Below are 25,327 nucleotides of genomic sequence, written 5' to 3' on the forward strand. Positions count from 1 at the left end.
ACATAATTAAAGATAGTTTCAAGAACTAAAGAAATACAACCTGTTTGAATGTAAATGACCCCAGTGGACACTCAAAACAAGATGACATGAATGTTAAACACTCCAGGTCATTATCAAGTGTTCAGCTCGAATACGCTTGACGTTGTTCTCCATTTATGTGAAAGTAATCCCTCTTAAATATTTTTTTTTCTTTTTGCCTGAGCAATACAAAACATGAACTGCGTAGCCCGTCAATATTTAGGCCTTTTCTCTTGTCCGCCCAAAAGAAAACAAAATGAATCACTTTGTTATGGCTAAACTGGTTCTCTCACAAAAGTAGATCTCGACTGGAGTTTGGTTTTTCATTGCCGTTTGTAGCCATAGCATTAGTTAGCATTTTCCTGTATATTTTCGCAAGAACCTTTGATTAAAGTCTGAAAGGTTTTGGGGGGGGCGCTGGAACGGATTCCATTCTTTTTCATGGGAAAACTTTTAACACTTTCACAAACGTATGGATTGATTCTTCTTTCAAATGGATTTTGTTGAGGAGAGCTCCCAATTGATTTTCTCCTTACGCCACGTCGCCGCAAATCAGGCCAAATGGGTGACAAAAGAACAAGTCAGGACACTAATCGTGTCACTCGAGCCAGTCTTGGATCTCAATATTCCATTTGACATCACGCAAGTATAGATTTGTCCTCTGCCAGTCTCTCCCAAATGAGTTATTAGAGCTGTCTTAGCTTTGCTATGTTTCCATTAGCGGGAGAGTCCTCACTAAATCGCCGAAGCATGACTACAGTACGGCTCCATGATGATGTCGTCGGCAGACGTGCTCACCGTTTGCGGAGAACAAAGCGTGGGTGTCACTCAGCCCCGAGTGCAACGCCGTTTTGTTTGAACTCTTCGCCACTCCACAGCGGGAGTGGGCGAGCGGCTCAGGAAAATACAGAGGCTTTTCCCCGGTGCGCGCCGAATTGGAGGCTACAACATGAAATCCACTGCGAGGGAGTAGTGGGGGGGGGGGGGGGGTGATAGTTCTGGCCATTAAGTGAATGTCCTCCTCAGGATTCTGTCGAGTCATGTTTTTTCTCCTAAGTGCAAAATTAGCATTTCAATGCTAATTCGCAACAAGTGTCAATTAGCCAGCCTGAGCCGTTGCGACATTCTTTGCTCGTGTCCGGTGATTTCCGCAGATATACAGTACGTTGATTCATTGTCTTCCTCTGTGTCGTTTTATGAGCTGCATATTCACAAGCGATGAGTTGATCGTTTACAGTGTTTCTCTGCAGGGATTTTACACAACGTGAGAAGGAAGCGGGAGAGAAACTGTCGTCTCGCATGTTGGGATGCGGTTGCCCAATGAATGCAAATCAGATCTGAAGCTGTGACCGCGCTATGATTGATGGCCGTTACGGTGACTCCACACTTCTCGTTTCCACTTGCCGTGGAAATGAAAATTTACATCTGAAGCGCACGACCAGGAGATGAACTTGGTTAATTTGGCCGTGATTGGACAAGCAGTGTGAGAAAAGAGAGTGCTGCGACTTTCCGCACGGGTCTCAGATCCGTCGATATCACGCACGCGCGCTCAGAGATTAGGGTGAGAAACCAAGGAGAGGCTAAGCGAGCAATGCGGAGATAAGAAAGAGAGGGAGGCCGCTAATCCTATTTGCACTCCCTTCAATCGACGTGTGGAGTGGAAAAGGGTGTTATTAGAAAAATAGGACTTCAAGAGATTGTCTGGTGACCCCGTTTTAAAAACCGAAACCTATTCCTGAAACTGATGTGAAACCGTGTTGAAGCCCCTCGACACTTGCTCAAAACCTTTGCTTGAGTAACTTTAACACCGTATTGAAACTCTCATTTCCAACCATAAACTGGGTTTGTCAACTCAAATTTAAAAACCTAACCTTGAAACCCTAACGTTTAATTGGAGCTTTAGCTTGGAACGCTGAACCTGTCTTAAAAACCCTACTCAAAAAGCAAAAAGACTGTCTTGAACCATAATTTTTAACCACCAACATCATCTTGGAGCTCAAATAACAAAACCTAAACGTGGCTTTAAAGCACAAATTTAAAAACCAAAATATCACCACGACACCATAATTTGAAACCATAAACTTGGCCTGATGCTCTAATTCAAAAGTCTAATAATCTTTTGAACTCTGATTTCAAAACCCTCATTTTGGTTTGAACCTTTGATCTGAAACCTCGACCGCTGCTTGAAATTCTAATTCTTCCACTCGGAAGCTGAGCGAGAGAGTCTAAAACCTAACCTGGGCATGTAAACCTTACTTTAAAAACCTATTCTTGAATTTAAAGCTCAGTTAAAACCCTAACCACCCTGGCATCTAGACCAGTTGTACCGCCTCATAGAAAGGCTTCCATTTGGAAGATGAAAACATACGAAGCAGGAAATGTCTGCAAAGAGATGACTGTAACGGGATGAAGAAGACCATTGTATTACAAGCACACGACAACATCCCTTAATCTCCAAGGAAAGTGACAAAAGACCAGTTTTGTCTTCCGCCTTTCCCCGCGGCAAGAAGAAGAAGATGAAGGGCTCGAAGAGGATCTAATTCCCTTCAAAAGATGCCAACGGGAATAAAGAAGCAGCAGAAATACTTGGGCAAGTGCCCGTTGGAGTCTCATTGCTTCTCAAGGACGTTGCACCATTCTGCAAGCCCCCTCCCACCCGACATCTTCACCACCATCGTCATCATCGTCTCCACCCCAACATACAAAAGAATTCCCAGCAGCATTTACGTACATATTCCAGCTAAAGTGACACCACCAACTAGTGGCCCGAAATGCATATTACAGCATGTTACCACCAATGTGAAACTCTAACCCTGGCTCAAAACCTTACTTTAAAACATTCTTTGTGTCACCAAAAGCCCACACGTCCTTTGATTTGGACTGACACCTGCCGAGGCAGCACTCGGCCCAGCAAATACTTCAATTATATCTTGATGGCCTCTCCCTGTCCATCTCTGTCCCGGTGTCTTTTGAAGCCAGTGCTGACATCTGATAAGCTGTCGAGTGCCTATTGAGAAACTCTTCACCTGCTGACTAAGGGCCCGAGAGGAAATAATGTTCATTACTGTGGGAATCGGCGGCCCGGTAGTCCAGTGGTTAGCACGTAGGCTTCACAGTGCAGAGGTACCGGATTCTATTCCAGCTCTGGCCTCCCTGTGTGGAGTTTGCATGTTCTCCCCGGGCCTGTGTGGGTTTTCTCCGGGTGCTCCGGTTTCCTCCCACATTCCAAAAACATGCATGGCAGGCTGATTGGACGCTCTAAATTGTCCCTAGGTGTGAGTGTGGGCGTGAATGGTTGGTTGTCTCTGTGTGCCCTGCGATTGGCTGGCAACTGATTCGGGGTGTCCCCGCCTACTGCCCGAAGACGGCTGGGATAGGCTCCAGCACCCCCCGCGACCCTAGTGAGGATCAAGCGGTTCGGAAAATGGATGGATGGATACTGTGGGAATCAGAAAAAAAAAACATCTTCACTAACCACGCCAGACTTTACGAAAAGACAGTGGAATTCTCTCTATGCTGTCAATGTGGCAAAGTCACATTGGGCGCGGGTCATTAACTAGATGATTGGTGTACAAGTGCAGTGTTTAAAAAGTTAAAGAGAGAAGGGAAAGAGGGTCCCTTTACAGATGTGCTTCCTGACAGCTCTGCAGCCATACAGCAATACATGGACTAAATACAGCTTGACAATGAATAAAGGTATGCTAGAAGTCAAAAATTGTAAATGTAACACGGTTTAAAAATGAATGAATGACATTCTGGACTAAAAACTACATTTGAAAAGATATTGAAAACCCGCTTTTGTCCGTTGTAATGAAAACCAACAACAACAAAAAGGAATACCTGTACTTCTCCAGTCAGGTTTTGTAGTGAGAACAGGGGGGGGGGGACAAATTTAAGTCTGTGTGATTGACAACTAGACAAACCTTATTTTAGAGGCACTACACATGCGTTCAGTTTTGATAAATCGGCATTACTTTACTTTTTGTTGGTCTTCTTCGCAGGTAAAACGGATTTTGGATGCATCCAAGCAGGCATGACAAAACGACTTCAACCTTGCATATGTGATACGATACGGGTACTTCAGATGGCGTGTGACGTCACCACATACTTCGCTGCCAAACCGGAAGTATATTTCTTCGCCAAAAAGGTTAAATGTTTTAAATGTAATACCACGCATGATATGTAATTCATATATTAAATGTGTATATATATGAATGTATTCAAAGTATAACGAACACGAACTTACAGAAACTTTGGTTACGGTACTGTGCTTGTTGGGTAAAGCAGGCGCCGCGCGCCATCTGACGTTGAGTCTGCACACGACCCCTCCAAAAAGGTGACTGAGCGGGCGCGCGCGTACCAAAAAGTTTTCATTCATTGGCTGATTCTCCTGAGGCGCGTTCACGTGTCCTCGTTGTCTGGAGATGTCTGCGACGTCTCCGCTCCGCCTTCGTCCTGCTGCTGAACGAGGAGGTGTAAACTTTTTTTTGTTTGTTTGTTTTAGTTTTGGGTGGTGAAATGTAAGGTAAGTCATATTTCTGTTTGTAGGACTTTTTTGTGGAAAACAAGTTAAGCGTTTATAGTTTTTGACAGTTTTGTTTGCAGTGTTTATTCACTGTCTTTGTCTCTGCCATTGTATTTGAATGCACACACCCCATTGGAGCAATGCATTTGAGAGCAAAAAATAGCCTCCATATAATAAGAAAAAACTTTTCTTTTTAATTTAATCATCCGAGTTTCTGTCTATTGTCAATTACTGCCATTATTAATTAGCCTTCCTGTGTGAATAAGTGATGTGGAATAATGTGCACGTGTTGAATTTGTGACTTTTCAATTTTATAAAATGTGTCCCTTTTGCCGAGAGCATAATGTTGAGTTTTGTTCAGAGAAAAGCTGCGTATGACACGGGCCACTTAACCCAAAATTAATCAGATTAAAGAATTACAGCATTCCTCAGTAGAGTGTGGCGCCAAGGGATGGGTTGCATAATTACGGTGAAAAAGAAACGTTAATATTGTGTATAGAAAAAACACGATTTTGCAACAAAGTCATTGACAGTGGGAAAGAGGACAAGTGATCATATAGTGTACAGTATATATTTAATAATAATATATATATATATATATATATTTTTTTTTAACCCGATGCATTCTCCGCAGATGAACTACCGTCCCTAAACTCGACTCTCGAACCAGTCGCTATCCCGGTCGTCGCCATGGAGACAGTGGTGATTGTGGCCATTGGGGTGCTGGCCACCATCTTCCTGGCATCCTTGGCCGCCCTGGTGGTGGTTTGCCGTCATCGTTACTGCCACCCGCACCACCTGCTTCACCACTTTGATTCCAAGTGGGCATCTGGACCAATCATTAGGTAAACCTGATATTCAAACAAATGATTGACACGCACTTCCCGCTCCGTCAGACCTACAGTGGACCTGATTGGCGCCATGGAGACGCAGAGCGAGTTGTCTGAGCTGGAGTTGGACGACGTGGTCATCACCAACCCGCACATTGAGGCCATCCTGGAGAATGAGGACTGGATCGAGGATGCCTCGTATGTTTTCAGCATCAGCCTCCATCCAAGGCGGTGTACACAGTGGACGGATCAAATTATGTCTTTTCTTTTTACAGCGGATTGGTCTCTCACTGCATCGCTATCCTGAAGGTAATGGAAGACAACTTTCTGTTGTTACTGATGGACACTAATACCGTTTTTCTTTGTAGATCTGCCACACGCTGACAGAGAAATTGGTTGCCCTGACGATGGGCTCCGGGGCCAAAGTCAAAGCGCCGGCCAGCCTGAGCGACATCATCACTGTGGCAAAGCGCATCAGCCCCAGGTGATGCCTCTCGACTGGATTACTGTACCGCACTTTATTTTGGAGTCAGCCGGTCCTCCCTCAAGCATCTGCAGTTGGTCCAAAATGCTGCTGCTCGCCTCTTAATTGAGCACATCTACTTTTGGCCTCCCCTCACTGGCTCTATTTACATTTTCGAGGTCATGTCACATTTTTATTCTTTGCCTTTTGACTTGGCACGAGACTCTGCATTGTTTTAGTGTTTTACTGTTTCCAGTCTGATTTTGACTTTTTGTACATCAATTTGTATGCAGCTGTGGTTGATTTTTTTAAGCGCTCTATGTGTAAAGTTGAGTTGAGTTTGTTGACCTCTTAGCCAAGTGGCTAACATGCCAAAAAACATTTTATTTTTTATATTTAATAGGGTGGACGACGTGGTACGATCCATGTACCCACCTTTGGACCCAATCCTGCTGGATGCCAGGTAAGAAAATAAATAAATAATCAATTTTTAAAAAGTTACTCTTGTTTGGTCACATCAGCGTGGAAGCGTAACAATGACTAACAAAGAGGAGTGCGATGACAAACACAGTGCAGGAAATTGAGAGAATAACTTGTCGAGCATTCAGATCCCAATCCTCTACTAAAGAACAACAAAAAACATGGCCGACAATAGAGACGAGGCTGTCAACTAACATTAGCGACTATGTAATATAGTCAACACAATGCACAGTTTGCCGTCGGAATGGTTTGAATTAAAGGTATTGTAAGGGAATTTTAGTGTGAAAGGTGGAATTCTGAAAAATAGGCAATTATTGGACTGTGAAAAATTTAGCTCGGAAGTCCTGATTAAGATGTACATTTTTGAAGTTGAATGGTTTGAATCCCTTGATAAACCAGCACCATGTACAACTTGCATCTTATAATTTAAATGTGGTAAAAGTCTCCGTTTGGAGTGTAAAAAGAATTGGAAGTGTGACAATAAAGAAACGAGACTGTCACACTCGTGTATTGTACCTTTGAATGAAATCCAAGCCGCCTGCCATTTTTGACGTTTCTCCCACCACCGCAGAGCAACCGCTCTTCTCCTGTCGGTCAGCCACCTGGTCCTGGTCACCCGCAACGCCTGCCACATGTCGGGCAGCCTGGATTGGATCGACCAATCGCTGCATGCGGCCGAGGACCACATGGTGGTGCTGAGGGAGGCGGCCCTGGCCTCCGAGCCGGAGCGCGGAGTCCTCAACGGGTTTGAGGGCCAGAGGGAGCATGCCATCTAGGCCACCACTCGCACTTTGAATGCAGCACCGGCACATCAGACTTCAAACATTCGTTCAAACCTTCAACCTTGATTCGGCAATCTAAACCTCAGCACTGTCTTGAGCATGAGGGGGAGGCGCCGAGGATGAGAAAATCAAAGCAAAAGTCGATGACTAATGATCGTTTCGTCTACTTTCTCCAAAAATTAGGTCAAAATCCCAAATCCATGAAAGACGTTTCTCGCAGTGATGGGATAAAATCCACTCTCACATGGAGGATTAGTCAAATAATCCAATGAGCTGTGGTCGTTTTTTTTTTTTTTTTAAACGATTCATTTGTGGTCGAGTAAATTCACGTCTTCCCTGTTGTTTATGTTCAGACAATATCTCTGTTATGGGAATTGCGTGCCTTATTTTTTGCTGCATTTAGATCTGTTCCACACTAATTTACTCATTGGTCTCGGTGGTAGCTTTTTTGTAGCTTTTTCCAGACCCCCAAATGGCTGCCCACAAAAGGCAACACTGCGTAAGTCGTTTGTGACAATCAAGGATGAAATGTCACAAAATGTGCCATTTATGTTATTTCTATTGTTTATTAGATATCTTTTGTAAGCACTCACACCACATACAGTAGTTTTGTCACGTGTATATTCTATCTGTGTTTTGTACAGATAAAATGGTTGTTGTACTGTGTCTTGTTGAAAAAGTACATAAATAAAGTTGAGCTACACTTCTTTTCTTTTACCGTATGATTTGTCCATTTGGCAAACAAGTCCTTTAGTTTCACTTCAAGTCAACTTGTTAGCAGCTCGAGTCCTGTCGCTTCAGCTCCAAAGTATTCTGAAAAGCAATCATATCGAGAGATCATACACAGTTAAAATACATTTTCACGTGTAAGTTAAAGTGTGCCAAGTGGACATGTTATTCGCTACAATGCTCTCCTGCCTATTTGCAATTTATTGAGCTTGTTGTTTTTGTTTTTTCTAATGTTGGGTCCACTGCGTGAACGAGGCTCATGCTGTAAATGCATTTTACACCTTTTTCATTTTTTATTTAACTGTACTGGTTGAAAAGATACGTGTGAGGTCAACCTGGAAGTTGTGGTCCGACAGATGGCCTTGTGGGTGCACTCTGTCAGGTAAGGGGCTTTGTTTTGATCTTGTGTTGGTGAGCTGGGCCAGGGCGTCCTGCACCAAGGTCAGCTTGCCCTGCGGTCATGTAACCGACATGCTCATGTTAATGCACACGGGAGAAGAGGGTGGAGTAGATTCTAGACCGACGAGCTTCTACCCCCCCCACACACACATTAAACACACTTTGAAAATAGACTTGCAATCTAATTTGACCACACGCAGAAAAAAAATAAAGCATAAATATAAAATCTATGAAAAAAAAAACATTCAATTTTTTTTGCCCTCATTTCTATACATAGAAACCCTGACCTAAGAAAGCTATTGATTCGATACGTCTTGGCTAGCATTTGCGCATGAAGTTGAAGAATTAAGCTCAATCAAAAGGTCATGTGGCGCCATGAAGCTCAATGAACATTTGACTCTATCTTGGCGCACACATTTGGTCTTCGTGTTACATGATAATGTCGCCATTAAGGCTGTGCAGCAGACCTGTGCGAGGGCCGCCTGTTTCCTCTCCCAGCGAGGGAACACATTAGTGAAGGTCAAAGGCTCGGAAGGCTCCAAGATGAGGTAGGCGTGTGGCGGGCGTCTTGGGTTGACTTCTATTAAAAGAGAGAGAGAGACATTTAGCGCCTCCTCAACCAGCTTTGCATGGTGTCCCAGCAGTTTACCTTTGCAGTATTGCAGTGTCGTCTCCAAGGCGCACTTCCTCTCGGCGTGCCAGCGGTCCGCTTGATCCTCTGCCGTGCTGCCCTGCCACAGGTACACTTCAAATCGGTTGTCAAGCAGGAACAGGGCTAAGGAAGGGAGAGTTGGAGTCACACGGGATCGACACAAACTGATAACCCTCCCTTTCAATCACAGTCAGTAAAGACCCAATTGATCCCGAGCATCCCCCCACCCCAAAGTTTCTTATGATTAAGATGTCAAAATTGCTTCGTGCATACACTCGGGTGGTGTCAAAGCGCAGATTGGGCTCTCACCAGGCGGTGGCACCGCATACAGGTTCTCCTGGATGAACGGCATGGCTGCTACGAGGCCCGGCAGGCGCGACAGACTGTGTAGCTCCTCGGCCCGGAAGCTGCCGGAAGAAGCGCTCAGGTGGAAGAGCCGCGGCGTGAAGTTATATTTTCCTGGATCTGGGGGACAGCCAGTGTTTGGGCTTCAATGAAAGGTTACACCAAAAATGTGCTCATGCAAAGTGGGGTAAAAGTGTGATTTACAGATGGAGTCATAACGTGACGCAGAATAATTAATGATGCAATATTGTGGTTGTTGTGACTTCATTCATGATGTAAAAATATACAATACAGTGGTGCCTTACAAGTTTAACTCACCCTGTGTACGGTGATATTATAGTACAGTGAAGTCGTAGCTTAACTTAATGATGTGACAATACGGCGATGGAGTGACTTAGTCCTCATGTCATTGACGTAACCCTTTGATGATAAAAAGATGCCGTACCTTGTAGCATGCAGTCATAGGCCTTCCTGTCCGGGCGTCCCAGAGCCGCCCAGAAGTCAGCGGGCTCTGAACCTTCCTCTACTACCTGGATCTTCACTGGACTGCTTTTACTCAGACTCAATTCTGCCGGACATCTGATACACGAGCACACGGCCGCTCATCAAACCTCTGCCAAGTCATGAAAAGCGCTGACACGATTTGATGGAGGGAGTAAATTAAAGTCACCCTTGAGTGAGGCACTCTGCAGCCCTCTTGGCGACCTCCCTGCAGCTAGCCAAAGCTTTACAGCCGGTCCAGAGATACAGCGCCGCCTGCTGGCCATTGATCAGAAGCAGCGAGCCTCTGGAGCGCAAAGAGGCGCAGGAGCATTCCACCTCCAGCAGCGAGCCCTCATCAGGGAGCTCCCCTCGGACGGCAAACAGGCGCCATGTGCCCGCTTGCTCCACTACAAAAACAAACGCATTTAAATGCATTCAGTCACTTCGGAATCAATAAGAAACTACTTGATGTATTTATTCAATGTACAACCTGCAGTAGAAGAGGAGAGCTGTCTGTGGCCTTTATGAATGACCAGACCTCCCTTGAAGAGCTGCAGGAAACATGGAGGCTCCTTTCCTTCATGAACCACAACCTTCAAGCAACAACAAAACAAGCGTTTTGACACTATGTAGTTGAAGAGGCGACAGAGAAGAAATGAGAAGAGAAAGAGCCTCCACAAAGCAATAACACCCGCTAGTCCAGTAGAAACTACAGGCTAACTCCAAATGCAAGAATGAGATGAAAACCTCATGAGGTTGTTGCGTTACCTGCGATTCTTGACCGGTGTTGTTGATTCCTATGGAGAGGAAAGCGGCGGTGTCCCGTCCACTCGCATTGGAGTGACGTCCTCGCCACACGAAAAAAGCTGTGCTGTCATCGCCATGGTCGCCGCTATTGTACGTCCAGCGGACCACATACGAGTCGGCTTCGTGAAATTGTCCCGCACTTTCGAGAGGGACCTCGCAGTCGTCAAACTCGTGGACATGCCACGTGTCCACTCCCACAGTCCTTGTGCCCGAGCCGACGCCTCTCTGTACATTCGTGTCGGCCGGCATGCTACGGGACGCTCCGGCTGCTGTCGCCTCGCCCGACACCAGCGCCTTGGCGTTGCAGGGCCTCAAGAGGTCACAAGGTGGCATCACTGAGCAGGACTGTTGTGGAAAACAACAATGCACATACAGTAGGCAATGTTACGATTAGCTTTTTTTTTCTTTTTTTTTTTTTTTAAATAGAAATAAATGTTCTCTTCAACCAAACCTTTACCATATTTATTGCCGCTCCCTCATCTTCTCCTCCTCTTCCTGTCCAGTCCAAGAACTTATCTTTGAAAAGAGCCGTCTCGCTGTTTTCCCAGACGACACCAAAGAGAGCCCAGCTGGGACGGCCCTCACCCATCCTGGACGAATAAACAAAGTCAACCCGGTAACATGTAACCCGCTTGTGTAATTGCATTCAACAGCAGGTGGCGCTCTCTGTCATACAGCTGCGTGTCGGTGGCCTTTTGCGTGGGATCCATGGGGTTGACCAGGCAGTTTCTGTAGTCGTAGGCCCCGAGCCACACCTGCTGACTCAGCTGGAGCGCCACCTTCTGACGGTCGACGGGAACGTCCTTTCCCAGCCACAAGTACACCTCACCGCCGAAGTCAAACACCAGTGCCTGGATGCAGATGCACACATGCCGCACAGCTAATATTGAAAGTACCATTTAATGCACGTACCATCGAAAAAAAGTATTTTGCTCTCAAGAAAACACAGATGCAAAAAAAAGAGGGTTGGAGATGTAAGGATTCTGTTTAAGGGTACCGAGATTTAATATGATTGTAAATCACTGCAATATGATGTATTTTTGGAAATGGAAACTCAGGACTAAACAAGGACTAATCAGACCTCATTGGAGTCCAGCATAGAGACACGAGGCATGGAAGCCCAGGCTTGCTCGTGGGGCACCAGTGTATTGTCCAGCATCTTGTAAATACAGTTGGACTCCACAATGCCACGCTCATACGGCTCATCGTCCTCTGCTGCACCAGCTCCTATTCGAAGGCGGCAACACATGCAAAAAGTCAGGCTACTTGCTGCTTCACTGACGATGATTTCTGATGTTACAAGTGAACCGCACCGTTCATCTTACACTGACTTATATGGACAAAACAAAACAAGAAAAGAAAAAGGCGTAAGTGGACCATCGCATACTTGCAGTTTGGCACCCAAAGACTCACCTCACCATCTAACTAGAACGCTAAATAACCAAGTAACTAATAAGACAACCAACTAATGACTAACTAATCAACGATACCAAAACCGATTACCGAAACAACTAGCAACTAACTCCATAAATAAACTAACCAAACGAACCTGTAAACTAGACAGCCACCTAACTAGATAACCAACCAACGAACAAGCTAGCAACTTACTTGCTCAATAATGTTACTGTGATTTAAATGACCCCCCCCCAAAAAAAGAAAATAAATTCCCTAACATGTTTTTGTAAAGTGTCCTTGGGTATCTTGAAAGGCGCTTATAAATAAAATATTATATTTATAATATTTAATATTATTATTATTATTATAACTTAATCCTGATCTGCACCACATTTTCACGGTCAAGCATCCAACTAACTAACTAACTAACTAACTAACTAACTAACCTCTGTAAGATGTCCTTCCTCCCAGAATGTTCCAGAAGTTTGCGGCCACACTGCTTTTGCAGTTCAGCCCCTCTTCCAGGTGAACAACACAGGCGGCGTTACAGCCCAAGTCTTTGTGGCTTTGAATGAAAGATGCCAACTCTGAAGCCTGAAATACAAACAGTAAATATTCAAGAATGGATTGTTGAGCGGTAGGTACAGCTAACTGACCCCCCCACCCACCCACACCGCGACATAAAGGTTTTTAATTACCTGTACTGTATCAGCCGCAAAACGGTGCCAAAACCCTCATGATTATAATAGAAGTTCCTCCCCTCAAAGTCAACACAGTTCCACGATAACCCCAAAGGAATTTGCAAGGAGCGAATAACGACAAGACGGAGGAACGCTGTACTTTTGCTTTCTCTTTGTCGTTGGCCGACTGTCCGCTCCACAGAATGCAGTCCTCTGCTGTGACCAGGAGGTAGCAGTCACCGCTGTTCAAGGAACTGGCCGAAGGCCGGACCAGGCGGACCTGGACGTGCTGCCTTCCTGTCGGCAGAGACAGCCGTGAGTTCAAAGAGCGAAATGCGGACACGGACGAAAAGGTTGTGTGCTTGCCTTTAATGAAAAGCAGCATGGGGCTCGTGAAGGGTGGATGACACTCCCGAGGATCTGGCGAGGAACTGACGGAATTCGCCTCCGGGGAGTTCTTAGAATCTAGAGGGTGGACATAAACTTGAAGTGAATTAAACCAGAGACATCTCAAATCGAAGCCAAAGAGAATCCAGACAGCGCTCACTCTTCTCGGTTTGGATCCTCTCCTCGGCGGCAGTGTTGAGGCCCATGAAGTCCTGCCTGACATCCTCGCGAGCCGCCAGGACCCGGAGCGGGTTTCGGGATCCCTGGGTACGCCGGGAGGGACGCACGGAACGCCGGTGCTCTGCCACCGCTGACGTCAGGCTACCCGCACACATACAGCAAGCAGATAGTGAGTCCCTAACACGAGGGAAATCAACTGTGCTGTGTATTTTACTTGCTCACATGGGGGTGTTGGTCTGGCAGAAAAGGTCTAAATCTTGTCCCATCTCTGAGGGGGCACCACAGGGCGGGCCGGCGTACAAACCATTCTCAGGTGTCACCTCTTCCGGTTTGACTGCCGAGGACAAAGTATTTCATCTTGACTATGCACACACGAAAGGAGCACAAAATGGCAACGAACGTGGCTCAAGAAGAACAACTATGAAAAAAAAAAAGTGGACAAAATCTACAAATGTCTCGTGAGCATCACCTCCAAATGAGCATGTAGGAGCTTCGATTGATTGCTCGTAGTGATGACAGGTTTTATTGCGGTCTAATTGCGGACATTCACCTACCAGAGAATAAAAACGGATGATCAGATCCATTTGATTCCGAAAATCTGATTCAGGAAGAGTTTCAATGCTAACTCACTTGTCGTTTCTTCTGCCTTGATCGGCTGAGGCTGCTCTTGTTTATCCTCCTCAACCTGCGGAGACTGAATCGAAATTTGTGAAGACGGGAACAAGCCCAGCGATTAAAAACAAAACATTTCAGAGTTTTACCTTCTGCGTCCACTGTGGGGGACTCTGACTCTTCGTGGGACACGCAACCTCTTGCGCCTCAAAGGACAGATTGGTCTGGAATGTAAATAACGACGACATTAGACCAAACGTTTGAGCTCGAAGGCCACGTTTGAGTTTTAAAAAGGGACAGATGGACCGTCTCATTAGTAGATGCGGCAGGAAAAACAGTTTAAGAAAACAGATTTTACAAAGGTAGATGAACATTCAAACATTACCCGGTTGAAACAGACGACATATTGAGGTGTAGTGCTGGAATAGACAGAGGCGTAGACGGGCTCCTGTCAACGGAAAAAGGACGGATGAGATGAAGACACGTTGAAATTGATTTATTTCTTCATAAACACTTACCCAACACTGAGGCTTCACTCCGTCTGCATGGGAGCTTTTTCCCTAAAACAAACAAGAAGGTACACACGTTCAGTAGTCCGCTTATCTGCTAAGTGCTATATATATATATTTTTGACTGGACAAAATCTTTAGGCAGTGAAATGGTCCACACGCATGGGCCCTTACCTTACTCGCACCGCCGTTGATCACGTGGTGCGTTTGAGCGTCGCCATTCACCGGCGCGACCCGACCGCGTTCTGCTGTATCGGCGACTTCGTTACGATGGCTTTTAGAACAGATCACACAGAATACAGCATCGCATATGACGCAACGGTCGGCTTTCTATAAATCGACTATGTCATAATTTATGGACACCCTGTAAATCAATGGGACTTATTTTTAAATTGAATGACTGAATTAAATGAACTTTTCGACCATATTCAAATTTCCTGAGATGCCCACCTGCCAGTGTGTTTGGCCAGCGCAAGCATCGGCGTGCAGGCGATGGTCTCCCGCCTGCCCCGAGGCCTCTGCCTCCACGGCGCAGCCGCCCGTGAGCCGCCATCCTCCCCCACCGCCGTCCGCCCCGTTGCCGCGTCTCCGTGCGAAACGCCGCCGTTGCGCTCCGCCTGGGAAGTCCCCCCGCGCTCCGAGCGGCTTCTCTTCAGGATCCCTCTGAGCCCGGATTCCGAGTCGCACCGCTGCATGGCTTGGTCGGGCGAGGGGCTGATGTCGGGTTTGGAGCGGGAGAGGCGCAGCTCGCTGGGCTTCAAGTTGACGGACGAGGCCTGTTGCCTATCGCAGAGGTGAGAACGCAGAGACAAAGCGGGGAGCTGCACCGGGCTTTCCTGCAACTGAACACAAACAAATGAACACATTTTGTTGCATGTACATGCGGGAGTGATCACCGGCTGGTCTTCATTCAACTGCTGTCAAATATAATTTGACTCACTACCATTCTATTATCCACACTCATTTAAAACCCACGTACCAGATTGACTTCCTCCACCGTGATGGGCTGCGTGCGGTATCGGGCTCCCTTCTGCCGCCGCCTTTCCGGCGCCCCGTCGGCGCTTGGCGCCTCGGGCAAGGAGAGTTTGGTAAAAAGAGCCAGTTTCTCACTCACGCTAAGCTTGCAGCCTTCGTCGTCGGCTTCCGCCGGCTCCCCCTGGGGAGGGCGCGCCTCCTCTGGAGCGCTCGGTGGTGAACTGCAGCCCAAGAATACAAAAACAAAAAAGTCTTGAAGAATAGTCTTATAATTAACTCATTCACTCCCAAAGACGTTTTTAAACGTCTTTTCAGACTGTATTACGAGACTGTTTGAGAAGCATCTCACCTGACAGCCACCATCTCCTCGCAGGTGATTGGCTGCGTGAGGAAGCGATGGTCATTGCCCCGCCGCTGCCTGCGCTCGTGGCAGATGCTTCCAGAGCGAGGCTTGAGGAACGCAGAGGCCTCGGGGGCGGCCGTCTTCTCCAGCTCCTGCGTCAAAACATATCGGGTGTATGATTAACCCTTTCATGCACCCTGTAACCCGATAAGATGATCAGCTGCGCAACTGTAGTAACCGCTGTCCCTGAAAGGGTTAATATCGACCGGTTCTATTGGCAGCTCTGAAAACGTTGCCAACACAAAAACAGTTGAAAAAGCAGCTGGCGGCGAGATGACGAGCATCACGGCGTCGTAACAGGAGCGGGGCCGTGTTGGGTTACTGCCTCCACTAATAATAACCTGGCCACCGTGGTCGTCAATGGCAACGCAACGTGTGGCGCATTTGCACCTTGGTGGCTACAGCTGAGCATGAAAGGAAGTCCCGGACACCACTTTCGCATCGGACCAAAGCGACGGAATTGAGGACAACACCTGTCGGGCCATTTCACATCTTTCAACACGGTTGCCGTCGGCAGCGTCATTAAGTGCACGTCTGGACGTCGAGATGAGCAGCCGGCAGTGACAACTGTGAGCAGATTTCGACTCGCCATACATCGCAACATAAACGTTTGCAAACCACATGCTGATTTCTTGCATCGACAGTGTTGACTTGAGGTATGAGTGGTCCGATTTACAGGCCCGCTTTTCTTGAGACTTTGTTGCGGTTTGTGGTGACAGCGCACAAATGCCTTGTCCACAGTGGGAAGTTTATGAATAGCAATGAGTGTCTGCTTTCACACATAAAAGTGGCTTACTTTAAATAAAGACATCTTGGCCGCCACGCTCATCTGGGCTCTTTCGTCTGTTTTCACATCAGCTGTGGAACAAGGAAAACAAAGGTTAAGGCTCTGATTTTTCTTAATTATTATGATTATTATTATATTACATTAATTTTTGATTTGAATATTTTAACTTCTCTCATTTAAAAAAAAAATAAATAAATTCAAATGATCTGACCAGCAGTTTTTAAAAATTCAATGAGGCCCTTGAGGACAAGATTTTGGCCACTCCTCAATGAGAGTGATATTAATTTAATCTTTTTGGCTCCTCGGGTGTCAAAGGTGCACATCAGATGCCATTTACCTTCACGTGTCTCCTCTTCCTGAGCCTCCACCAGCCTAGACGAGACCACAATATCAGGCTAGATGACGCTGAGGGAATAACTTCATGGTCATTCCCTGTGCTGGACCTACCCGCCACTCTCTTCCATCTCATTGGCCGTGATGGGCTGAGTCCTGAAGCGCTCGCTGTTTTTGCGCGTGCCGCCTGGCCCGCCGGGGAAGTAACGCCGGGTGCGGCGGCGAGCCCCATCTGACGGCGTCTTCACTGTCGGGTCCAGTGAGGTCACGGCTTGTGGCCCGTCTTCTGCACACCTAACACACAAACGGATGACACGACCACCAGGGATGGGGGGGCAGAATAAAAGTCATGCAAAGACAATTTTATTTATGTTTTTTTTTTTTTAACGCGAAACACTGGAGCCGGAAAACCTGAAGCGGGATGTGATGAGAAATCACTCTATTGTTATATTGTTTGTCAATAGGTGTTGCTGCACTGTTTGTGTTTAAAATCAGTTGCTGAAATGTGTGTGCCCTGCGATTGGCTGGCAACCGGTTCAGGGTGTCCCCTGCCTACTGCCCGAAGACGGCTGGGATAGGCTCCAGCACCCCCCGCGACCCTAGTGAGGATCAAGCGGTTCGGAAAATGGATAGATGAAATGTTTTCAGCACCACAAAATTGATGAGGAATGGTAATGATACTCGTGGGTTGGTAATGAGTAGAACCACAGAGGGTGGAACAAATTGACAAATGCCATTCTTGAGGCAAGGGGGTGCTGCATTTTGGTTTTTAAATTATTACATTTCAGTCAAATATTGCAGGATTCTAAATTTTTGGAGCGTGTTTTAAAAGTGTACACAGTAAAAAATGGGTACTGGGATTCAATTTAGGCCTGAGCAGCCCAAAAGTGGGCACCAAAAGCAATACTATCAGTATCATTTATAGTCACAAATTCATTACAATATGTGACAATGTAAACAACACCGTACATAAGTACGACATGGTTTTCCTATCGTTAATAAAGGTTATAGAAAATAAAACGACTCTTGTGGTGCTTACACTTTGTCCGGGTGAGCTACATTTCCCGCTTGCTGTAGGAGAGCACTCCTCAGCTGGCCCACCGACACCCGAGTGTGGAGATGCTGCTGCACCAGGCGCTCCTCCCCTCCGGCTGATTTCTGAGAATCCTGCCTGCAGCATGGAGAAGGAGGTAGAGAGCGCAAATTAATTTTTTTTTAAAAGTATTTTTCAGGCATGACTTCTTGCGACTTTTTTTTTGGGTGTGTGTTTTTGGATGAAATGGACCGATCAATAGCAAATATCCTGTTACCAAGTGAAGCTGGTTCTTGTGTGGTGAAAGTTACTATCGGTGAAGAATATCAAACGATTCACCCTGTCAGGCTGGTAGATCCCACAGAAGTGTCTGATCCATTCAGAACGCCGTGCGTCTTGCCGTTGATATTTTGGGAATTTTGTTCTTGCGCCTCCCCGCTGCCATTGGCCCGTCCGGAGTCCAATAACTCCTCCGTGTGTCCGAAACGCTCGGCCAGCTCGCGCCTCCTCTCCGCCTTGTAGCGGGCGATGCGCTTTGACCGGGGCTCCAGGACCAGGTCCTCCATGGATGAGTCACTTCAGCTCTAAAACATGTCCATGAAGAGGTTTCGGGGTCCTACAGGAGGACTAAAGCTGAAAGTTGATTGCATCCAAGATGTAACCCCCCCCCACCTCTCTCGCTCTCTCTCTCTCTCTCTCTCTTTTTCTCTCTCACAGTGCCAAGCTGGAATCTCCCATTGCACTGAAAGGCAACACCCAACTATCCCCTCTGGGCTGATGACTCTGCAGGTCTTTTCCACAAGCCTTGAGCAACTTAACCTAGTGCCTCCTAAAAAGCAAGTACTCAGAGGGCCATACCAAATGGATTAATAGACTATAGAATGACTATTTATGACAAGGATGTCCAAAGTCTGGTCCGGGAGCCAATTAAGATCCCTGTTCAAATTTGCACCAATAATGTGTGAGCCATAGGCACTGTTGACCACAGCAGAAAATAGATCTTTATATTTCACCAGAAGATGATAATACAGCATGCTCTCGGGTGCGTTCGGAAATAGGCTCCGAGCACGCCACCATTCTGAGTCATGTTCGGTGTCAATTTCCGAAAGCACCCTTCGCCGAATGACCCTTGTGTGACCCTCTCCAGCCCATTACTGAGACTGAGGCTGATACAAAGAAAGTCCCAGCAGTTCCTGTTTGGTCTTGGTACTGATAGATGATGAAAGTTAAGTTCGTCCCAATATGATATGACTTCTTTTGAGCGAGTGATGTTTATAATTGTACATCATGAAAATGTGTGGACTTGAAGCCCCAGTTCCAGGAACTCTAAACTCTTTTCTTGAATCTTTTAACTCCTGGAGCATTAGCCGCCAATTTGACATTTTCAGTGCCTCTAAAAAGTAGATAACACTGTTAAACTGCCAACAATTTCAACATGAGGTCCTGGAGTCCTCCCAAAGTTACTTGTCTGGGCTCTCTATGACTCCCCACAACCGGGGTTACTGTTCACACGTACCCAAAGAATGAGCGTTGTTGTAAAAAACGGATTAAAGGGAGTTTGTGTGAAAGTGCCTAGTCATAAATTAAGATTTCTTTGTTATTTACACGCAAATAAACGTGTTTGATTTGCAACATGTTTCGCAGCAACGGGGTCACAACACCACAAGAGGTTGAGACTTTAATCCACATTATAAATAACGGCGATCCAACACTTGTGTGTGTGTGTGAATGTGCGTCTGTGTGTACATGTGCATGTTGGTGAGAGTGTTTTGAACGATTCCCCAAACAGTGGCAGTCAGCATTCCTGATATTTTAGCCGCCATGCAGGAAGCACAATGGAACAAAAGAGGCATGAGCCGCGGACTTAGAACCATGACCGGCTAAAGCTTCTGTTTGCAGCACAGTTGGCAAAATCCCATCAGTCAATACAGAGTAATAATTCATCATTCTACGTGAAAGATACAAGTCAAGAGTTCAAAGAATGTGAACCTTGCTGGAGACTCCTTGCTGGAGACAGCAAAGGAGGATATTAACTCGTCATCATGGAGACAGCACAGTGAACACACCTCCTTGCGTGGACGCAGTTCAGACAAACCGCAAGTATGCAAGTTCGTCCCGATGCACTCCGCGGTGGTGTTTGGAGCTATAGGCGAGAGTGGCCAAAAGGTTATGTGACAACCTAGGGGTTGGGGGTCGCCATAGCGGTTCAAAAGGGAGGAACAGGAGGGCTGACTACTCTAGCTAATTGTCACAGAAACAGGATCTAATCAATACGGTTTTACCATCAGTCGATTAAGGGAAATCGACTGATGGGAAATGGATGGGGGAAATGGATGGTTAAACTTCAGTTCAACCATCCATTTCAGGGTATTTCCTAAAGCACTTAAAATGGAGTGGATCATAAAGCATCAACACCATGCTTGTAGCATGTACACAATTATGAATGATGATAGTCAGCAAATAATAGAGGGCAGGTTCAACACCAACAAAAGATCTGCATATCTATCTATCTATCTTTAGGTATAGATAGATGTATTTTTAATATAGTAATCACAAACAATTAGTTTGAACCGGGAAAACCCCCACATTTTTTAAAAACATATTTATACTTGGTATTTGGACCCTTTACAATACGCAATAGCTTCTTTATATGGTGGTGACACAATGTTTAAAAAAATCCATTACACTTTTGTTGTTAATCTTCATTAAGGAGTTATTTGTTGTTGTTGTTTCTGATTGCGACAGGTGTTTTCAAAGGATGAGTGGTTTAATTTTACAGAATTTTATTTAGTTTTACTGTATTTAGTTGTAGTGGGACAGTGGTTACCATAAAAACAACAACAACAAGAATAAAATTGAATATTCCATCCATAATGACCTTTTAGGTACTTTGGTCATAAAACGGTATTTACAAACAGATGACCTCACGACTACTTCATGGACCAGACATGCGCCGGTTAAAATAGAACTTCAGTATACCGACGCAACGCCAATCAAGTCGTCAACTGTAACTTCTTAACAGTCATTGACAGCCACGGTGAATGATTTAAATACTTGATCTGATACCCTGCTACTGGTGACTTTTTAAAGAAAGTACAAACACTGATACTTACATGCGCGCAGTGAGAGCAGGCACAAACGCCCTCCCTTTGGCTAGCTAGCACTTGACGTTGACCGCTTGCTCCAAAAGTAGTGAGCCCCTCTCTAGGGGAGGTGGGTGGAGCGTTTACAGCACACATGGATGAAGAGTAAAAATAGGCGGACAACCCGTGGCGTGTCTATCCATATTTAAGTGAAAAACGCAAGGAACAAATAGCGCTAAAACAATAACAATTATGGACGTTGAAGGAGATCTGGTGAGCGGTAGGTGTCGCGTTTAAAGACAGTCGGAGAAACAAGGTGACAACTGGACAGGTACAAGGTAACATCAACAATTTCTATGGTGACGTGAAAAGGTGCTTCCGGCAATTGGGCCAAATAAGAGTTTGTGTACAAACAGTTGCGTGTTGGGAGCGCCTGCCTACCCATTGAGTGTGAAATTAAACATCTAATTAAAATTCTTCCTCACTTTTCCATCACAGTTGGGCAAATAAACACCATCGCCACCATATTTTCTCAGCCGATGACTTGAGCGTTTCGCTGGGCCAAGTTACAGGGGGTAAATGCTATCATGTCAAAGCTGAGATGTCAGCAGGGTTGCAGTATTCGCAGTGTTAGCATCACTAGTTACTGATAATAATGTTCGGGTGAGGTGGTCGGGTCGATAGGGAGACGGTGGCACTGAGCCACTTTCAAAAATATGTTTGATCCATTTTGACCAAGCTGTGCTATTAAGACATTTGGGCTACAATTGTGGGAAAAACATATTTTTTAATGATTTTTTTTTTTTTTTTTTTTTGCTTGGAGATTACAAGTCAGCCATAAGAAGGCTCGTACCGCTCTTAAAAGCAACAGTGATTATAAACAGTTGTAAACAGGAATACAAAATATATATCTGAAATTGCTCTGTGACATATTTAGGTGATCAGGCCTCAAAAGCCGAATTTTTTTTTTTTTTTTTTTTTTAACAAAACAAAGCGCAGCCTCGTCACAGATGCGTTTGATATAACAAAATGTGCTTGTAAAACTTTTGCAGACATGTAACAACAACATGCAATGGAGCGAATACTTTCCCTCAGTGCTGGCTGAAGAATGGGTGAACGAGAGCCCTGGCAGCCGAGATGCGTCGGCTCGGCGTGAAGGTCAAACATTGCTGCAGGTGAACAAAACGGAGAGTTGACGCTCAAGATGGGCAAAATGGCCTTAAAACTGAATTTCAGAGTTTGTTTTCTCACTGAAATCAAGTTTAGTTACGAGAGGGGTCTGAAAGTTGCTAAGTTGGCACAACTGACTGGAGTAGCAGCCATGTTGTTAGTGTAAGTGCTGCATATCAGCTGGGATTTGACGTACAACATCCATTTAAAAATATATATATAATATAAATGTTCCGCCGAGCCGCTCTTTCTTTTTCCTGGATGACACTTTGAGAAACTCACCAGAAGGAGGTCTCTCTCATAGGGTTTCAGGGAAAGCAGCAGCTGGGGATGGGGATTCTTGGGGCCCAAGTTGAGTGAGTAGGTCACAGGGCTGTCCTGGGGCCACTCATCCTCGCTTGGCAAACCGATGAACCTAAAATGGTTGACAGCCCCAAAATAATGAGCCTCCAATTTAGATAGATAGATAGATAGATAAGAAAAATGCTACATATGTTTAAATTGGACTTGTGTAAAAGTGCAGAGCTGTGAAAAAAATGTCATGTAGATATCCTGTTCATTGAAAAACAGCAAAACATTAAAAAAAAAAGTATTTTATTTATTCCGCGAGAACAGCTAACACTCTTTTTTTTTGGGGGGGGGGCACTGTCTATTTGATCCCAGTGGTGCTTGATGGGGTTAAGGTTCATCTTATCCAAATTTATCCAAGCATACCTCTCTGGAAGTATCACTTGCAGAAATATCACACTTTGCTCCTTTCTGTTTAAACGACGACGTTAGATCCAACTTGACTCATCTCCAAAATCCCTCATGTTCCCGTGTTGATTTATCTCTGCAAGAAAGAAGCTTTAGGAACATCACACGACCAAATACTCACTCAAAGATCATCTGCAGCTGCTGCGCCTCATTGGCTCCGTTAAAGAGCGGCCTGCGGGATCAACGTCACGTCAACGTGTCATCTTCGTGTCAAAAGTAATGAGTGACGTGCTTACTTAAGCAGGAAGAGCTCAGCGAAGACGCATCCCACGCTCCACATATCCACAGATGACATGTAAGAAGATTTGAGCAGTACTTCAGGAGCTCGATACCACAGTGTGACAACCTGCAGAGGCAAAAAAATAGTTTTCCCCCCCCCAAACACGCTTTCTGTGACAAACACAATGATGTAATGGTGCACATACCCCTGGTGTGAGGGCCATGTTGTAGGAGTACAAACGAGACATGCCAAAGTCGGTGATCTTAACCAGGCCGCTGCTGCTGACCAGGATGTTGGCTGGTTTGAGATCACGGTGCAGCACAATATTGGCATGCAGGAAGTCCAGGCCGCGCATCACCTGCAGCATCACGGCCTGGATGCACACACAGTATCTTCACTTTTTACTTCTTTTATCTGTTGGGTCAACTATGAGATTTGCTGAACAAATTAGAGTCATACTCAAAACATTTGAATATATACAGGTACATTAAACTTTTTTTGTATAACTGTATTTATAATAAATTCTATTTGATTGAGTCACACAAAAGTCACAGAGGGGTTTTTGTTTGTGAACAGCACCCTCTGCTGCAATGATGAACATCACATCATGCGGTTTATAGAAATAAAAGATTGCATATTGATATTACGACTATTATTATTCTTACCTTTATGTTGTCCCGGCTGAGTCCAGACGGATGGGCTACAGACAGGTAAGTGGACAGGTCCTGGTCAATGTACTCCAACACTAAAGTGAGGTCCAATGACCTGCCCACCAGCGTGGCAGTTGCGTCCAACAACCTGCACAGTCCAACAAGAAGAATCATGTGTATTAACTACAACTAGGTAGTGCTGTGAAATACGGTCTTAATTTATTTATTTTTAAGCAAATTTCCATTTAATTTTTTTTTAAATTCACTCCAACTTAGTTAACAAACGCCAAACCGTTTCCCAATTAAATAAGAATGGCTTGTGTGCTTTTACTTGACAACGTTGGGGTGTTGAAAGTACTTCATCCTCTCGAGCAGCGCTACCTCACGGATTACGTGGGGAGGGATGCCGTTGTCGTTGGACGACAACGACGCATTGCTGTGGAAGTGGAACTTCTTCACGGCAAGGAGGCGCCCTCCCTCTCCCACTTCCCTGGCTTTGTACACCTTGCCATAGGAGCCCTGGCCAATCTCAGTCAGCAGGTCATAGAAAAGCAAATTTGCGCCAACCTCCATCACCTTGGATGTGGAATAGTAGAGCAGTTGGAGAAGATAAACATGAACGTTTTGATAGCAGTGGGTTGCTAAATTTCCTGAAGATAAACAGCTGAGAAAGTAGTCAAAAGGAAAAGCACCACTTCTATTCTGTCCACATTGAGTGATTGACATTATTAAGTTTATAAATTATTTATGAGCAATTCATAAATTACTGAACATAAAATGATGGGCGTCATATTCGACACGATGCCTGTAAATGTTTTTCAAAAAATGATGCAATAGTGGCCAAATACAACCAAAACTCATTGCTCAGTCTTACCCAACGAAGGTAATCCCAATAATTTTTGACTTGACGTTCTCTCGAATTTGCCACATTCATCATGGCGGTGAGCTCAACGTATGAAAAAAAACGCGTTTGCGCATTTGGGCAGATCCAATCAGGCCTGTCCAATCAGGCTTGGGCACTGACGTGCTGTAAGGCCGAGTGTATTCGTCTAATAACTTCATTATTCATATTATTATACAATTTTAAAATATTCTTATTGAATGAAAAATACATTTTTAACAATACAACGTGCACTAAACGTGTCAAGTGACAAGCAAACTTGAGCGTTAACCAATTAGCAGGTTTCCTTGCAGTCTACACGACCTACCATTTTAATAACTACAATACAGTACATAACTTTTCTCTTAACGTTATTTACCTTTTGAAATGGATGATTAAAAGTATCTTGGTTCCGTGTCGCTGTGGGACAGACCAATGTGCCAGCCCTCCCGCAAAAAATACACACCCGACAGCACGTAAATCGTTCAACAATATGAGAACAGCTTTAGGTGAACATCAGCCGTTCACGTGTGAGCACGAATGCTGTGTCCATGCGCACTACAGAGTATCGTGTACATTCAATATCCGTATTACAAGTATTTAGTACAAGTCAAAGTGTCTAAAAAACGTTATCTATGGAAAATTATTACTATTATAGTAAGAGTTAATTTTGTTTTTCAAATCGTGTCACAAAAAAAAAATAAAAATAGAAAATATTGCACTTCGCTCAGTGTACCAAATGAAAAAAAACGAATAAAGAG

The 25,327-nt window shown here is 45.2% G+C and overlaps 3 protein-coding genes across 4 annotated transcripts; 1 reads left to right on the forward strand and 2 right to left on the reverse strand.

Moving 5' to 3' along the window:
* The first annotated feature begins 4,407 nt into the window (after positions 1-4,407).
* Positions 4,408-7,805, forward strand: tmem98 (transmembrane protein 98). Its single transcript, XM_086133539.1, has 7 exons — positions 4,408-4,543; positions 5,178-5,364; positions 5,440-5,571; positions 5,649-5,682; positions 5,742-5,857; positions 6,240-6,299; positions 6,888-7,805. The coding sequence occupies exons 2-7, from the start codon at positions 5,234-5,236 to the stop codon at positions 7,090-7,092; spliced, it is 678 nt and encodes a 225-aa protein (XP_085989665.1). The 5' UTR covers positions 4,408-4,543; positions 5,178-5,233; the 3' UTR covers positions 7,093-7,805.
* svilc (supervillin c) lies at positions 7,645-21,194 on the reverse strand. The gene is made up of 32 exons (XM_086133538.1): positions 20,921-21,194; positions 18,147-18,423; positions 17,814-17,945; positions 16,889-17,068; positions 16,779-16,813; positions 16,451-16,512; positions 15,601-15,746; positions 15,256-15,472; positions 14,727-15,118; positions 14,451-14,550; positions 14,286-14,327; positions 14,153-14,215; positions 13,917-13,991; positions 13,786-13,849; positions 13,625-13,705; positions 13,378-13,489; positions 13,136-13,296; positions 12,955-13,053; positions 12,749-12,885; positions 12,355-12,502; positions 11,595-11,740; positions 11,189-11,364; positions 10,971-11,103; positions 10,475-10,858; positions 10,197-10,299; positions 9,894-10,113; positions 9,669-9,802; positions 9,188-9,343; positions 8,876-9,001; positions 8,694-8,806; positions 8,163-8,279; positions 7,645-7,911 (listed from the first exon to the last, which is right to left on the reverse strand). The coding sequence occupies exons 2-32, from the start codon at positions 18,371-18,373 to the stop codon at positions 7,873-7,875; spliced, it is 4,320 nt and encodes a 1,439-aa protein (XP_085989664.1). The 5' UTR covers positions 18,374-18,423; positions 20,921-21,194; the 3' UTR covers positions 7,645-7,872.
* Positions 21,195-21,700: 506 nt separating this feature from the next.
* Positions 21,701-25,293, reverse strand: cdk21 (cyclin-dependent kinase 21). 2 transcript variants are annotated; one of them, XM_086133449.1, is made up of 7 exons: positions 24,018-25,285; positions 23,702-23,834; positions 23,242-23,409; positions 23,053-23,162; positions 22,938-22,988; positions 22,343-22,475; positions 21,701-22,059 (listed from the first exon to the last, which is right to left on the reverse strand). In XM_086133449.1, the coding sequence occupies exons 1-7, from the start codon at positions 24,410-24,412 to the stop codon at positions 21,982-21,984; spliced, it is 1,068 nt and encodes a 355-aa protein (XP_085989575.1). In that variant the 5' UTR covers positions 24,413-25,285; the 3' UTR covers positions 21,701-21,981. The 2 variants fall into 2 exon arrangements, 1 of the variants encoding a protein (XP_085989575.1); XR_015103247.1 differs by lacking the exon at positions 21,701-22,059 and having other exon boundaries at positions 22,359-22,475; positions 22,775-22,988; positions 24,018-25,293.
* Between the last annotated feature and the right edge of the window lie 34 nt (positions 25,294-25,327).

This window comes from Hippocampus guttulatus, chromosome 16, assembly GCF_054856545.1.
Source record: "Hippocampus guttulatus isolate MCC_2025c chromosome 16, RoL_Hgut_1.0, whole genome shotgun sequence".
Lineage (NCBI taxonomy): Eukaryota > Metazoa > Chordata > Actinopteri > Syngnathiformes > Syngnathidae > Hippocampus > Hippocampus guttulatus.

Excerpts from the sequence above, each read along its gene's own strand:
- tmem98 (XM_086133539.1), top strand. The coding sequence starts at position 5,234 with ATGGAGACAGTGGTGATTGTGGCCATTGGGGTGCTGGCCACCATCTTC. Across the intron at positions 5,365-5,439 it reads CTTCACCACTTTGATTCCAA|ACCTACAGTGGACCTGATTG; the intron begins GTGGGCATCTGG and ends CCGCTCCGTCAG. Across the intron at positions 5,572-5,648 it reads GACTGGATCGAGGATGCCTC|CGGATTGGTCTCTCACTGCA; the intron begins GTATGTTTTCAG and ends TTCTTTTTACAG.
- svilc (XM_086133538.1), bottom strand. The coding sequence starts at position 18,373 with ATGGAGGACCTGGTCCTGGAGCCCCGGTCAAAGCGCATCGCCCGCTAC. Across the intron at positions 14,551-14,726 it reads CTGGCCAAACACACTGGCAG|CCATCGTAACGAAGTCGCCG; the intron begins GTGGGCATCTCA and ends CTGTTCTAAAAG. Across the intron at positions 10,114-10,196 it reads GCTCTCCTCTTCTACTGCAG|TGGAGCAAGCGGGCACATGG; the intron begins GTTGTACATTGA and ends TTGTTTTTGTAG.
- cdk21 (XM_086133449.1), bottom strand. The coding sequence starts at position 24,412 with ATGTCAATCACTCAATGTGGACAGAATAGAAGTGGTGCTTTTCCTTTT. Across the intron at positions 23,163-23,241 it reads ACATGGCCCTCACACCAGGG|GTTGTCACACTGTGGTATCG; the intron begins GTATGTGCACCA and ends TTGCCTCTGCAG. Across the intron at positions 22,476-22,937 it reads CAGCTGCAGATGATCTTTGA|GTTCATCGGTTTGCCAAGCG; the intron begins GTGAGTATTTGG and ends CAACCATTTTAG.